We start from the raw sequence: 16241 nt of genomic DNA, 5'->3' as shown, positions 1-16241 counted from the left end.
ATACACTTCATTTTACTATCATTAGATTCAGCCTTTTGTAACACTAAATAATAAAGCATATTCTTCATTTTTAACTCTTCTGATTCTAGTCCCAATGTTTATATTAAGTGATTGAACAAAAATATCTTTTGGCTCCAGCTGTATTTATGACTAAAATGGCGAGAAGGGCTAAAAGTATACACTTTTAATTGTTCAAGGGGCCAAAACTTGACAATGAAAATATTTTAAGAGCTTTTACCCCTTGTTCTGTCAGCACTAATAGCTAAATTTGACAGAAGTCCTTAAACATGACCCTTTTTTGTTGAAGGGCTTGTTTGTCATAATATATTGTTGATGGGCCAAAATAATGCAAAGGAAATAGTTTAGGGGTTGAGCGAATAGTTTTCTTCAAAATAAATATGTAGCAGAAACTTATCAATGCATGTGACATGATTGATTAATGAGCAAAGTTGTTTACAACATTTTCAAACATTTTCAAGTGTTTTATGTAATTGGGCTTTGCAAATCTTAATTAAGTTGAATTTTAAAATAGCAACAGTATATTAAATATTTTAGTTCTCATCTCCCAAAAAACAAAAGGAAGTAATCCAAAGGTATGGAACCATATGCTGGTTGATAAGTTTGAAGCACTAAATGGATTTTTTCAAACAAAGTACATAAAAAGTTGTGTCTCAAAATCACCCACATAAATAGCAAATGAACTTTCCCTTGTGCTATATGATATAACTTCAACAAGTATTCATATTTCTAGCACAGTATAAAATGCCAATCTTATTGTTAGTAATACTATTACATGTAACCTATTAATTTAAGTTTCACATGATTCACCTTATTAAAAGCAAGTTTTAAACAAAATAGGGTAACATTATCCAATTATGAGATATAATCCATACCGAAAAATTAACATTAATTCAATCAATCTTTGAAAAGACAGTTGAAAATTCCTATCTGTGTCTATAATATCGAATTGAACCATACACGGACTACAATAGGAGAAACATTAATGACAAGATTGATATCCGTGGATAGATAGAAAACTAATGCAGTAGAAAATCTCCTAGAACCAATCCACCTGACTTTATTAGGAGCATAAGCACAAGAATTCATCCATCGTTCCTTATTAAAAAAATCAATTAATTTTCTTTTAACAAAGAGAATAAAAAAAGCAATAAAAAAAATAGCACCAAATTATGGATGTTATCTAGGCTAAGAGGATATTTACTCTCACGGGTATTAATCTTTGCAAATTCATTTATTTTAAATCAAATCAAATCAAAAAAAAAAGAAAAGAAGAAAGAATTTACCACTTTAGCTACATTAACTTTTACCTTGAAGTGTAAAGAGAAAGTAAAAAAGAGAGGTAAGTAAAAAGTAAAAGTAAAAGAATATAGCTAGGTGGAGGCCATGCAAGAGGGTTAAGTGTGATGGATAGGCATTAGACAAGTGTCCTCATTTTTTGTTGACACCACAACACTTGATAGATGAGGTGGTAGGACACTTGTTGATTTGGGAGATTTTTGGAGAAAATCTAAAAACAAAAAGAAAGAAAGCAAAGGGGAGGCTTGGCGGCTAGGGGTTGAAAGAGGAAGCTATGGGAATCAAAAGGAAAAAAGGGGAAGCAAGAAAGGGAAAAAAAGTAGCTACGGGCTGAGGGAGAGAAGGGGACTGAAAAAAAAGAAACAAGGAAAAGCTACGGGCAAGGGGAGACGAAAAACTAAGAGAGCTGAAGGAAAAACGCTGGTGAGGGCTTCGAGAAAGAACCGAGAGGAAGAAAAGGGAGAAGGGTTTCGGGAAAGCAAGAAACGGAGCAAGGAAAAAAAGGAAAACAAAGCAAGGAAAGAAGAGAGGGGCGGAGGATGAAGAGAAAACAGAGGGGCTGAGTGAGGGTAGGAAACCAGAGAAAAAGGCAAGAAAGAAAGAAGGAAAGGGTTTCGGCTGAGGAAAGAAAAAACGAAAACTGAGAGTAAGAAAAGAGAGAGTAGGAAGAGGAGAAACTACGAGGAGAAACTAAGAGGAGAAAGGAGGAACTTCACGAGAGAACGAGAAGTTGTCACCATCTCACCGAAATCCATCATCATCGCTGTCAATCATCGCCGAAAAAGCACTGTAATGCTTTCTTTCTCCTGTTTCTTTAGCTTTCGCTGGTGAATGTATGAGAATGGGGGTTATTGACCTGTTTGTTTCTCTCCCGTTTCTTTTAGTAAAATTTCTTAGCTCTTTCTGATGTTATGCATTCATGTTGGGATGTAATGTCTGCTGTTGGTAAGGGAGTTTGTTGGGTTGCTGTAAATTTTAGGTTTGCTGTTAGGAATCAGTCTAGTGAAGTTCTGTGTGTATGTGAGAAGAGCTCCAACCAGTCCAAAGCTAGTTGAAGCCCATCAGTGTAGCCGGAAATTGGGAGAGACAGTTTACTTTTTGCTGTTTCCTTGCCTTTTTACTTGCATTTTTACAGTCCAAAGCTGTTTCCTTTTGCTATTTATTTGCATTTTAGGTACGTCAGTGTCTGCTGGTTCTTTCTTTTCTTACAATCTGTTTTTTCTCCCTAAAAGCGAGGAACCTGTCTGATGTTGGGTGTTTTGGCTGTGAGAATGAGAATGAATGTTTGCATGGGTTTTGGTTTCAAATAATGTTTTGGTTCCTCCCTGTTTTGATGACCTGCTATGCTTAAGACAAAAACTAATGAAGTTGCAGCAAAGCCTCGACTAGGCTGCATGAAAGTTTTGGGAAAATGCATATTTTTGGCCCTTCTCTACTCTAGATTTCCTTTGTTGCATGTTCAACCGTGTGTTCATGATGGTTTTGTGGAAGCTAATTGATGTGTGCATGGACCTTGGCCCACGCAATGATCTAGTCCGAGTGTCATTGGGCCCAGTTACTCGTGCGCAGGCTAAGCAATTCAAAGAGTCACTCCAAACCCTTGTGCGAAATGTCCAAGACTAGCAAGGAATCCATAGGGACATTGAGGGCCTGGAAGGGAATGATCAAGTGGTCTACATGATGATCCAAACCCATGAAGAATTAAGTGGGCCTCCAAGTGGGGTGGCCGACTAGGCCTTAGGGCTTTAGTGCTAGGTTTCAATTGTTAGAATTAGACTAGATTGTTTAGTTAGTCATGGGCCGGCCCACCTTGCCTTGTAGTGGCCGAACCTTTTTCCCTTTCCCTCTAGGTTTTCATTAGCCCTTAGTCAATTTAAAGACTCACTTTGTACGAATTAAAGGTTACACATTTTATCAATAAAAGTTACTTTATTTCGGTTCTTCTTGTTGTGAGAGAGTCGGCCTTTACTTGCTTCTTGGCAAGGGTTTGTGAGCAATCTCGTGTGGTCCTTGATTGTTCATTCGACCTATCCTTTGAGTATTCACCTCAACTGGAGGTATCGTTCTACCACCTTCATCAAATCGTGTCGTCCGTTTTGATTTTAGGTTCCGCAATCCAAGCGTTGGACAACCTCGCTAGATCCTTGGGCAAACGTGCTATGTGTCTCGAAACGTGTTGATCGAGGACCGTATCAGTTGGCTTCAGAGCCTAGCTCGAGGTATCTTCCGTTATATCTGTAGTTTTGTCTTTGATTTCTTTGTTCCGCTGCCTTGTTTTACAAAAAAAAAATAATTCTGTCCACGTCGTATTGTTGCTTTCTCGTGGAAATTCTGTCCGCCGTTTGTGTCTCCATCGTGCGTGGGTTGTTGTTCATCAAATCTGTCCGCGACTTGTTGTTGTTGCCGGGATGTTTGAAGTTCATCAAATCTGTCCGCACTTGGTTCTTGGTATTGAGTCGTTAGTTATCTTCAATTTTGTCCGAAGTCTTGCTCATTGTTTTGTGTCAAATCTGTCCATGCATGTGTGGTTGTTGCCGTTACAAATCTGACCGTGTCTTGTGTCCCTTGTTGCATCAAAATTCTTTCCAAGTCGTGCGTGTAGTAGTTAGCCCCAATCTGTCCGTGGTCATCAAAGAAACAAAAGAAAGTTCTAGGGGCGGCAGCTAGGGTTTCTACTTGCGGCTAGGGTTCCACCTGCGCTAGGGTTTCTTGTTTCCAAATCTGTCCAAGTTGGTTGTTGAGTCATCCAAGTTGTTTTCTTAATTTTCTAATCTGATTTTGGCTAAACTAGTTGGTGTTTGTGAGATCTTGAAGAGAACCTACACGATTCTAGGGTTTCTTGGATTTCTTGATTTCTATCTTGAAGTCCTTGATAATTTTCTTGGAAGTTCTTGAAGGAACTCGGTTGTGTTTGAGGTGTGTGTGTGCCGAAATCCAAATCTAGAAATTTCCCTCATTCGGCTAAGAGTTCTTGTTATTTGTTGAGTTTTAAAGAAAAAAAAAACAGAAACAGAAAGGAAAGGAAAGAACAAGATTCGGGTGGCAAGAAAAACAAAACAAGGAACCGCACTTTTATTGCCAAATTAGTTTGAATACACCTTGTCTCTACCCAAAACAGAAAGTTAAACAAAGGAAAAAGAATCAAAAGTTTTGATCTACCACTTCTTGAAGTTCTTGAACTACTTGTTTCTTGGGAATTTGACTCACCTTTCTCTTGAACATCTTCTTGTACGTTCTAGCGTCGGTGAAGGGTTTCCTTGGTTTTGGTGTAAATTTCTTGGGTACATCTTGAGTAACCCGTTAGGAGGGAACTCGAGTAGGGCTGTCTACACCTTTTTGTGGAGAAATCATTGTTGCACCAAGAAACCGAAATTGCCTTGTTCTTGAAAGAAGGGAGAGAAACCGAACAGCCTTGTGTCTTGAACAAAAAAATTTTTGGAAGTCCGAAACTAATTTGTGCATGAAAGTGCGGCTGTGAGGAAGGGTTTATAGAGTCCCAACCGACCTTGGTAAGGGAGTTTGGGAAGGAGAATATCTGAAATTTCGGTTGGAAGAGGTAGAAACCAAATCTGATTTACAAGTCTTCTTGGAAAGGAGTTTGGAAGTTTCTAAAGTTGTTCAAGAAAGGTTTTAAGTCAATTAGGAAACTTTGGAAGTCCGAAACTGATTTGTGCATGAAAGTGCGGCTATGAGGAAGGGTTTATAGAGTCCCAACCGACCTTGGTGAGGGAGTTTGGGAAGGAGAAAATCTGAAATTTCGGTTGGAAGAGGTAGAAACCAAATCTAATTTACAAGTTTTCTTGGAAAGGAGTTTGGAAGTTTCTAAAGTTGTTCAAGAAAGGTTTTCTAAGGAATTTCCAAAACTAACTTGTTTTCCAAAGTCAATGAGAAAACTAAGTAAAGCACTTGAGTAACTCTTCTACTTCCACTTGGGCACACTTCTACATTTTAGGAAGTTAGGATCTCCTTAGATTCCATTCATACTAGCACCTCTCCAAATCTTACCGCTACTTCATTCTTTCCAAACCGTGTCTCATTCCACCTCCTTCGCATTCCATTTGTGTCTTGTTTTGTAAATACTCTTTTGAAAAAAGTTGGTGGCACTCTATTGGACTTGTACGGAATTTCTCAACTACCTAATCTAACAGGTAAAGGTATTCGGTAAGATCATTAGAGTGCTTTGAGTGGCAAAAAAAAATGAGAGTGAGAGAAAATACTAAGGGAGTGTAGTGAGGTTATATTTGTTCTATATTCTTGTGCACTAAACTTTTGTAGGATTAAGCGAAAGACATGGAGCAAGGGCAACAAACTACTGACTATTCATTGCTGTTCACCGCCATAAAGCATGAGCTCAAGCACATTAGTGACCAACAAATGGAGGAGTTGCACAACCGGTTTGACAAACTCTCCAAGAGTCTCACGCGAGGCTCTCGTTTGAGATCACACAATCGGAGTAGCCATGGCACCAAAGGAGCAAATAGCGAGGACTACTCCGCTAGTGAGAATGAGAAACGACCCGAGAAGCCTAGAAGGGACACGTCTAAGAACGAATTCAAGGGACTTAAAATTCAAGTCCCCGCGTTCAAAGGCAAAAGTGACCCTGAAACTTACTTGAAATGGGAAAGCCGTATTGAGATGGTCTTCGACTGCTACGACTATAGCGAGGAACAAAAGGTGAAGGTTGCCACCGTTGAATTCACCGACTATGCCCTAGTTTGGTGGGACCAAGTAAGGACCAATCGAAGGAGAATGGGAGAACCACGAGTCCGGACATGGCGAGAACTCAAGGCATTGATGCGCAAGGCGATTTGTTCCTAACTACTACAATCGCGATCTCCACTCTAAACTTCAAACCCTCACTCAAGGTAACATGAGTATGGAGGACTACTACAAAGAGATCGATATGGCCATGATGAGGGCCAATATTCAAGAAGACAATGAGGCCACGATGGCAAGGTTCCTTAGAAGTCTCAACCCTGACCTCCAAGAGGCCTTGGAGCTCCAACCTTACTTGGACATGCATGATCTTTTGGAGCTAGCCATCAAGGCTGAGAGGGGAAAGGAATTCAGGCGAGGGACCTGTACTGTGGCGGCCCCACCTCCCCCTAAGGCGAACCAGAGGGTTCGACGAGTCGCCTGCTCAGCTCTCGCCGGGACTCACTCATTCAATCATCTAACATCATCAAATATAATTCGTAAATAAACTTTACTTCTCGCATAAGCCAAGTACTTAAACAAACCGTACCATTCAACTTACTCTGTCCAAAATACAATTTCAAGCATCAAAGAAAATGTCTAACTTAAAATACTTAAATTCAACTTAATTTACAATTTAAAATTCCTAATCCAGGGCACAGAAGCACCACAGGATTCACATTTTCCCAAAGACACAAAAGTCATCCAAAAGATACTAAAGTTTTCCTTAAGTACATATACAAAAGTGGGCATTCAAAATATAACATTTCTTTTCTAGTTCTCCAAGACTTCATGCAACTCAGAACCTGTCAAGGAAAACAAATTGGAAGGGATGAGCCAATAGCTCAGTGGTGCCTCGAAACATGCAATTCACATAGGGCAATTTAACAAGTACAAATGGACAAGTAAGCAATTAACAATTTAGGAAATCGAAGTAACATGACAAGAAAAGGATACGGGGCTCTCAGGAGCCAAAGTCCACGCGCTTGATCAGGAAATTTTTAGTAGTTGACACTCCGTCAACTTTCACTACCTAACCTCCATGTAGAATATTTCCTACTCTACTTGTCTCCTAGCAACGACTTCCCCCTTATTTTCGGACCCGACTCCAACACGAATTTTGCAAGCACTTTTACCAAGACGGCAGAGAGGTACCTCCCACTCTAATAGAGCGTGGTACGTGCATCCGTTTGGTTTATTTAGTCGACGAGACCACGCTCCAATCGACATTGCAACACTTGTACTTGTGATATTTCACGCAATCACATAGCATATAACATTTCATGATATCTCTAGCAAGTACTTTTAACAAGTAGTTCAACTAGCAGTTAAACACGATTCACGCAAGAGACACTCACCTCAAGTGAAGAGTCTAGAATTGCAAACTTTGATCGAGATTGTGCTCTTCACCAACTCCTAAAATCATACAAATATTTCACATAAATTTCCACTTTTGAGTTGGCGAATTTAACTCGAGTCAACTAGCATTTAATTTCACTCAAAAATCCCAAACTAGTATTAATTGTTTTCTCAAAGTGAAATCCACAAATTTCGAGTGAAATTAAATTTTGAGGTTTCTTTAAAACCAAAAACTTGCTAAATTCGTCAAATATTTCAATAACCAAGTTCTAGAGTCATATAAGCAATTAACACCACTTTGGTGTCACTGGTTGAGAAAAATCATATTTACCCATTTAGAGGAATTTTCCCTTCTAATTTTCCCCAAATATCTTGGGAAATTCCTTTAAGAGGAAATCATATAAACCAAGTAAAACTAGTCGTTGGAATTTCTATAAAATAGAAACTCCTTAAGTTTGCCAAATTCCATTGACCAACTTGGTTCAAGGATTTTCATGAAGGCAAAAACTTGAGTTTTCAAGAAAATTTCCAAATTTGGCATATTTCTCGAAATAGGACATTTGGTCTAATAAAATTCAAGGTTATTGACTCGAAGTGGACCTAGTAACAAAGGTTAATGCTAGAAAACATTTTCGGGACAAATTTAGTCCACATTTAACCAAAACGAAATCCAAACGTCAAAATCATTTCTAATTTCAAACAAAATTTCTGTTTTGGGTAGCCTCGTGAAGAATAAAATTTTGGTCCACTTTTTGGACGTAAACTCTACTAGATTTTTGTCCCAAATAGAGCTATACACACCCCTTAACTAAACACAAGTCAAATTGGGTTCATGTTAACGTGAAAATCATTCAACATGTCTCATGCAAAGCTGGACAAATTTCCAAGTGCATTTGGTACAAGCAGTCCATTTTCTCTTCAATTTGTCCAAAACTTTTCAACTACCCAAAAGCTACATTTTCCCCCAAACAATACTACACATATTGGTAAACATGTATACAGCCCAAATAGTTCACAAATTTGTCGAAATCAACCCCCAAAAATTCGACCAAAATCTGGAAAATTTCCAGAATTTTCGGGTAGCTCAAAGGGCATTTTTCTCTTTGATTTTTCAATGAAATTTCCCATTGTACCAAAGCTGCATTTTCACCAAAACTACTCTACACATATAGGTGAACATATACATGATTTAAATAATCCAATAACTTCACAAAATCCAGCTCAAGAATTCGGGTAACAATGGAAGAAAGTCAAGCCTGTTTGTGCGGCTATAGCAGAGCAGAATTTTCTCCTCTTTTTGCTCAACCATTTTCAACTTATAAGTCATACTTTAAGTCCATAACAATCACAACTAACTAGTCTAACCTCCCAACAAGCAATCCAGTTCATTACCTAAGTAAAAATTGCAAAACAACAACCGGTAACCAAGCTGGAATTTTGCCTTCCCATTTCGGCCAGCTCTCCATTTTCATTCTTAAAATTTCCCAAACATTTACCCACCACAAAACACACATATAAACACATAAAACACCTCTAGCTTCATCAATCATTAGCTTAGAGGTTCAGCAACCCAACAAGTTTCACCAACGCAAGTTAACATTTCATGAACCACAAGCTGTAATATCTGAAATTTTTGGCTAAGGTGCTAAGCTGGAGTTTGTTACCTTCAAGTGGGTTGTTTACCAGCTAAATGTATTGTCTAGTTCCTCAAGTTGCTCCTAGAACCATAGAGGATCAGCCGGCTCTCTTGCTCTCTGTTTCCCTCTCGGTCTGGCCAGTCACCGCAGCAGCACAGCAGCGACTGAAGATGAAGAGGGCTGGGGTTCTGGGGTTTTTGGTGAGCTTGAGGTGGTTCTGTGGTTGGTGGAAGGAAGAAATAGGAAGCTGGTTTTTCTTCTTCACCCTGGTCCGAACAACCCAGCAGTAGTAGCAGCGGCAGGAGCAGCGAGAGTAGCAGCAGCAACAACGATCCTCTCCTTCCTCTTGCTCGATCTGGACAGCTGCAAGAAGTGGAGGTGGAAGCTAAAAATGGAAGCTTGAAGACTGGGTGTGAGTGGCTGAAGATGAGAGGCTGTTGGAGCTTGGAAGGCAGCGGTTTCTGCTTCTTCTTGCAGCAGAGGAGCGGAAGTTTAGAGGGGTAAGAAAAGGGTGGTAGCTGGTGACAAGATGGGAGGAAAATTGGGGTAGTCTAGGGAGTAGTCTAATTGACTTTTGGGCATGCTAATAACGGTGGGAAAATTTTGAATTGAATCGCGTTTACGCGCGAGAATTTTATCTACTGGTAGGAATTACCCATTTAACACATCCTCAACTTAGTTGTACATTTTTTTTATAACCTCTACATATCCTACATTTCAACTTAGTGCTACATTGCGCGTCAGTGCGTAAAAATTTACCCTAATGCTTAGTCGAACGCGAACCGTCAAATAAATTTTTAAAAATTCATGTAAATTAAAATATAACATTTTTATAAGTGAAAACATCATTACTAATATAAATACGCATTATTAAATATAAATACATATTATTTAATAATTTCAACATTTAAATAATATTTTGATTTTAATTTTCAAAAATTAATGAAATTTTGAGATCCTCACATCTTTCCCCCCTTAAAAGAATTTTGTCCTCAAAATTCTTACCTGTTCAAGTGAATAACTCTGGGTATTGGTCCTTCATGTCCTTCGCTACCTCCCAAGTTGCCTCCTCGACATCGTGATTTCTCCACAAAACTTTGACTAAGGCAATTTTCTTATTTCTCAATTCTTTAAATTCTCGGTCCAAAATCTTAACTGGTCGCTCCTCATAGGTCAAAGACTCGTCTACTTCAACTTCATCTAATTGAATCACATGACTTGGGTCGGGATGATATTTCTTGAGTATAGATACGTGGAAGACATTATAAATCCTGCTCATGCTAGAAGGTAAATCCAGCTGATAAGCCACTTTTCCAACTCGTTTAAGAACTTCAAAGGGTCCAATGTACCTCGGCTTTAATTTCTTTCCCTTCTTGGACACTACCCCTCCTTTCATAGGTTTCACTCTTAGAAAGATTTTGTCTCCTACTTCAAATTCTAAGTCTTTTCTTCGGTGATCTGCGTAACTCTTTTGCCCACTTTGAGCAGTTTGACGTCTCTCCTTAACCAGTTTAACTTTCTCATAAGCTTTTTCGATCCATGGAATAGCTGTCGGGTCTAAAGTCCTCTTCTCTCCTACTTCATCCCAATGAATAGGGGATCGACACCTTCTACCATAAAGCACCTCATATGGTGCCATTTGGATTGAAACCTGATAACTGTTATTATAAGCAAACTCTGCCAACGTCATGTATTGGCTCCAACTCCCTCCGAAATCTAATATACAGGATCTTAACATGTCCTCTAGGGTTTGTATGGTTCTCTCTGACTGTCCATCTGTTTGTGGATGATATGCAGTGCTCAACTTCAACTTAGTCCCCAAAGTCTCATGAAATTTCTGCCAAAAGCGGGAAACGAATCTAGGATCTCGATCGGAGACTATACTTACAGGAATCCCATGCAATCTCATAATTTCTTCTGTGTACAACTTGGCTAGTTTCTCTAAAGAGTAACTCATTTTCACAGGTAGGAAATGTGCAGATTTAGTAAGCCTATCCACTATCACCCAAACCGCATCATGTCCCCTTTGACTTCTAGGTAAACCCGTCACAAAATCCATGGTAATATACTCCCATTTCCACTCAGGGATTTCTAAAGGTTGTAACAAACCAGAAGACTTTTGATGTTCTGCCTTAACCTGCTGAAACACTAGGCAAGTCTGTACAAATTTCGCCACATCCCTTTTTAAGCCATCCCACCAATAAAGCCCTTTCACATCCTGATACATCTTGTTAACTCCAGGGTGAATAGTATACTTGGACTGTTGTGACTCCTCTAGAATTTCTCTTTTCAAACCCTCTTCACTAGGTACTACTATTCGATCCCTAAATCTCAAAATGCCTTCAGGTCCTAGCTTAAAATCTAGGGTTTCCCCCCTTCTCACTTTCTCCAAATAACCTTGTACTACCGGATCCTTCCCTTGAGCCTCCTTAATTCTTTCTAACAAAGGAGATTTTAAGGATAGATTTCCAAACAAGATTTTTAACTTTTCTAAACGAGGATTCCAACCACTCGCTTCTTTTAACATATCCCATTCTCTCACCATTAGACCTGCTACTTGAGCTCTCCTACTTAGTGCATCTGCAACCACATTTGCTTTCCCAGGGTGATAATTGATTGAACAATCATAATCCTCAAGAAATTCTACACAACGCCTCAGTCGCAAGTTCAACTCCTTTTGTGAAAACAGATACTTAAGGCTCTTATGGTCTGTGAATACCTCAAATGTTACCCCATACAAGTAATGTCTCCACTTCTTCAAAGCAAAAATAATAGCAGCCAACTCTAGGTCATGGGTCGGGTAATTCATCTCATGAGGTTTTAATTTCCTAGAAGCATAGGCCACAACTTTTCCCTTTTGCGTTAGAACATAGCCTAACCCTTCTTTAGAAGCATCGGAATATACTACATACCCATCAACTCCCTCAGGTAGGATTAACACTGGAGCCGTAGTCAATCGCCTCTTCAATTCTTGAAAGCTCGCTTCACATTTAGGGCTCCAAATGAACTTATGATTTTTCTTAGTTAACTCCGTCATTGGCCCAGCAATTTTCGAGAAATCTTTTATAAAACGACGGTAATAACCTGCCAATCCCAAGAAACTTCTAATTTCAGTTGGATTCTCTGGTTGTTTCCACAAAGTAACTGCCTCCACTTTAGTTGGATCCACTACAATTCCATTCTTAGAAATTCTATGACCCAGAAAAGAAATTTCTTCCAGCCAAAATTCACACTTACTGAACTTAGCGTAAAGCTTGTGTTCCCTCAACACTTGTAAAACTATCTCCAGGTGCTTGGCGTGATCCTCTCGGGTCTTAGAATATACTAGAATATCATCTATGAATACCACCACAAATTGGTCCAGATATTTCTTAAAGATTCTCTGCATTAGATCCATGAAAGCAGCTGGGGCATTGGTTAACCCAAAGGGCATTACCGCAAACTCAAAGTGCCCATATCTAGAATTAAAAGCAGTCTTAGGTATGTCTTCCTTTTTAATTCTCAATTGATAGTATCCTTGTCTCAAATCTAACTTAGAGTACACCACCGATCCTTGCAATTGGTCAAATAATCCATCAATCAAGGGCAAAGGGTATTTATTCTTAATAGTCATCTCATTCAAATCTCGATAGTCAATGCACAATCTCAAACTCCCGTCCTTTTTCTTTACAAACAAAACTGGAGCTCCCCACGGTGAGTCACTTTCCTTAATAAAACCTCTTTCTAGTAGGTCCTGCAACTGGATCTTTAATTCTTTCAATTCTGCAGGAGCCATTCTATAAGGAGTCTTAGAAATTGGGGCTACTCCTGGTACCAAATCAATCTTAAATTCTATCTCCCTTTCAGGTGGTAAAGATGTTAATTCTTCAGGGAAGACATCGGAAAAATCTCGCACGATTGGCACATCTTCTAATTTCACTTGGTCACTAGGGGCGTTAATTAATAAAGCTAAGAAACCTGGGTTCCCTTGTGAAGCATTTTCCTAGCTTGAATCCCTGAAATCAAAGCAGACGAAGCTAATCTACCCCTTACATCTAGCTTGAGAGTTGCCTCGCCTGGGATGCAAAATTCCACCACTTTAGCTCTACAATCTAGCTTAGCACGGTGGTAAGACAAAAAGTCCATTCCTATAATCACATCATACCCCTTAAGGTCCAAATTCACCAAGTCAACTAGCATTTTTCGCTCTCCAACCCAAAATTCACACTCCTTATACACTAAACTAGTGAGCATGCTCTTATTACCCGTAGAAGTCCTAACTTCCAAATCATAGGGTAATCGTACAGGCTTTACATCAATTCCATACATAAAAGCAGGATTAACAAACGAATGAGTCGCACCGGAATCAATTAAAACCTTAGCTAATCGATGAAAGATTGGAAGTGTACCTTCGACTACCTCCGAAGGGTCAGGTACAGGTTGACTATCTAGGGCACAAACCCTGGCCGGGACCTTTGGCCGACTCCCTCCAGAAGCAGTTTGCCTAGAACTTGTGGCACCTCCTTGGCTTCCCCCATTCTCGGAAATCTTAGGACAATTAGCAATTTGGTGCTCAGCACTCCCACACCTGAGGCACTTGCCCTCCTTTCTCCAGCACTTATTTGCGGTATGATTGGCTTTTCCACAGTAACCACAGGTTATCTGAGGGGTTGACACTTGTACACCTTGTGGAGCACTCCTAGGGGGTCCCCTTCCACTTTGACCTCCTCTCACTCCAGATCCTCTCGTCCCAGAGCCTCTAGCTCCAGCACCCCTTGTTAAAGCACCTCTCGATGCAATAGGGATATTCACTACCCCAGTTCCTCTACCCATCTTAGGCGGTGGGGCACTTGTAGAAATTGGGTCTCTGCTACCACTAGGGGCATTCCTTTTCCTAGCAAAGAATGATCTAGATTGGGCTCTAGCCGTCTCAAACCTCTGAGCTTTCTCTACGGCATCACTATACGTGTTAATTTGAGCAGTTGCTAGCCCCTCTTGAATCTCCACATTGAGCCCTTGCACAAATCTCCTAATGCGTCTCTGCTCAGTGGCTAACAGATCAGGGGCATATCGGGCTAATTTAGTAAAGTTGGTCTCATACTCCGCTACACTCATGGCCCCTTGTTTGCACTTAATAAAGTCATCCTCCCTTTTCTCTTGGACTAGAGGTGGAAGAAATTTGACATTAAACTCACGGGTGAAGTTTGCCCAAATACTAGGGGTACGGTCTCTATCCCACTTATCCTTAATCAAATTCCACCAAGACCGTGCAGCTCGCTCAAATTGAAATGACGCAAAAGTCACCTTCCGCGTCTCAGTGTAATCCAATGTGGCAAAAATATCAGATATTCTCTCCCACCATCCCTCAGCTATTTCAGGCTCTGGCCCACCTTGAAACTTAGGCGGCCCAAACTTCAAGAACCTCTCCAAGGCCCTATCTTCAGTATCTACCTGCCCACCAGGTTGTTCATGCACTGGTCCAGGACCTTGACGGTCCGTCAAACGCTCTAGCACTTCGGTTATCCTATTAATAGCGGTGGCCATTTGATCTCCGCCCCCGCCCTCGGGTCCCCGATTTTGGTTCACTTCCGACGCTCTATCGCCCCCTTGATCACGAATGGGTTCAGCCCGTTTCCCTCGACCTCAACCTCGACTTCGGCCTCGGCCTCTACCACGGGGATCCATACCTAGTTATGCCTAATGCAAGACAAGAAGTAAGTATGCAGAAATTTACGCAAAGTTTAAAGAGCAACACAGGAAAATTTACATAAAATTGAGAAACAAAGCAGAAAATTATGCCAAATGAAGATCAACTTGAGAGCGATAAAAATAACCACAACTAACACATATATTAACATTCGAAATTCCTACAATTAGCATTTCGTTGGGATTTTACAAAAATATAGCACAAAGGTGCTACAAGGTGCAACCAGTCATTCATAATCAAAAGAAGTGCAACACCACAAAAGCAAGCCATACAGTTACAAAAATACAATGGCCCAAGAGTTAGCACCATCCCAACCAACGTTTACAGATTACAAGTCAAAAGAGGGTTTAACTAAGCCTAGTCCTCAACGGGACCATCAGATGGATTCCCCTCATCAGGATCCTCTTCTGGATCCTCCTCCAGGTCTTCCTCTGGATCCTCCTCAGTACTAGGAGTTACCTCTAAGACCTCGTCCATCACCTCATCCACCAGCATGGTAGCATCCGCTAGTATCCCAGAGGCTCGCTCACGAATCATGTCTCTCATCCTAGCCAGGCTGTCCCTCGCTCTCTGCAGCTCCTCACGGTCTGCCTCAGCCCTAACTCTCTCCTCTATCACCCGTCCAGTCAGCTCTGTTACCCTATTCTGCAGATGAGTCACCATGGCACCTAACTCATCCACGTCCTGAATCAGGGCCAGGTTGGAATTTACCAACTGGCGACGCTCATCGTCTATAGCCAGAACCAAGCGGTTGGGGTAAGAGAAGGTCAACCTACAGTCACACCTAGGAACCCTGGTGGCGGGCGAGTACTGAACACGAGCTCCACCACCCTGAACTTGATAAAAAATAGGCCTAAGAGGCGGCGCGTGACCATTCACGTGACCGTTACCATTAGCAGCATGTCCGTTCCCATTAGAGTTCTCCATACCTACAAAACAGTCAAAACTTTTAAAGTTAAACCTTAGCACCATTAACTTGATCAATTATCACTTAAAATATATCTAAGTATCTCATTCCTATTTCTAGGAATAAAATACCTAACAATACTCCCAAATACGATCTAACCTAATGCTCTGATACCACCTGTGGCGGCCCTACCTCCCCCTAAGGCGAACCAGAGGGTTCGGCGAGTCGCCTGCCCAACTCTCACTGGGACTCACTCACTCAATCATCTAACATCATCAAATATAATTCGTAAATAAACTTTACTTCTCGCATAAGCCAAGTATTTAAACAAACCGTACCATTCAACTTACTTTGTCCAAAAGTACAATTTCAAGCACCAAAGAAAATGTCGAACTTAAAATACTTAAATTCAACTTTATTTACAATTTAAAATTCCTAATCCAGGGCACAGAAGCACCACAGGATTCACATTTTCCCAAAGTACAAAAGTCATCCAAAAGATACTAAAGGTTTTCCAAAGTACAAATACAAAAGTGGGCATTCAAAATATAACATTTTTTTTCTAGTTCTCCAAGATTTCATGCAATTCAGAACCTGTCAAGGAAAACAAATTGGAAGGGATGAGCCAATAACTCAGTGG

The 16241-nt window shown here is 40.4% G+C and overlaps 1 protein-coding gene across 1 annotated transcript; it reads right to left on the bottom strand.

Annotated features, from left to right (window-relative positions):
- Window positions 1–12956: 12956 nt before the first annotated feature.
- LOC113759424 lies at window positions 12957–14531 on the bottom strand. Its single transcript, XM_027301998.1, has one exon. It carries the CDS (start codon window positions 14529–14531, stop codon window positions 12957–12959), a length of 1575 nt encoding a protein of 524 aa, XP_027157799.1.
- Between the last annotated feature and the right edge of the window lie 1710 nt (window positions 14532–16241).

The sequence above is a fragment of the Coffea eugenioides genome, chromosome 2 (assembly GCF_003713205.1).
Source record: "Coffea eugenioides isolate CCC68of chromosome 2, Ceug_1.0, whole genome shotgun sequence".
Taxonomy (NCBI): Eukaryota; Viridiplantae; Streptophyta; class Magnoliopsida; order Gentianales; family Rubiaceae; genus Coffea; species Coffea eugenioides.
This window is presented reverse-complemented; position numbering and strand designations above follow the sequence as displayed.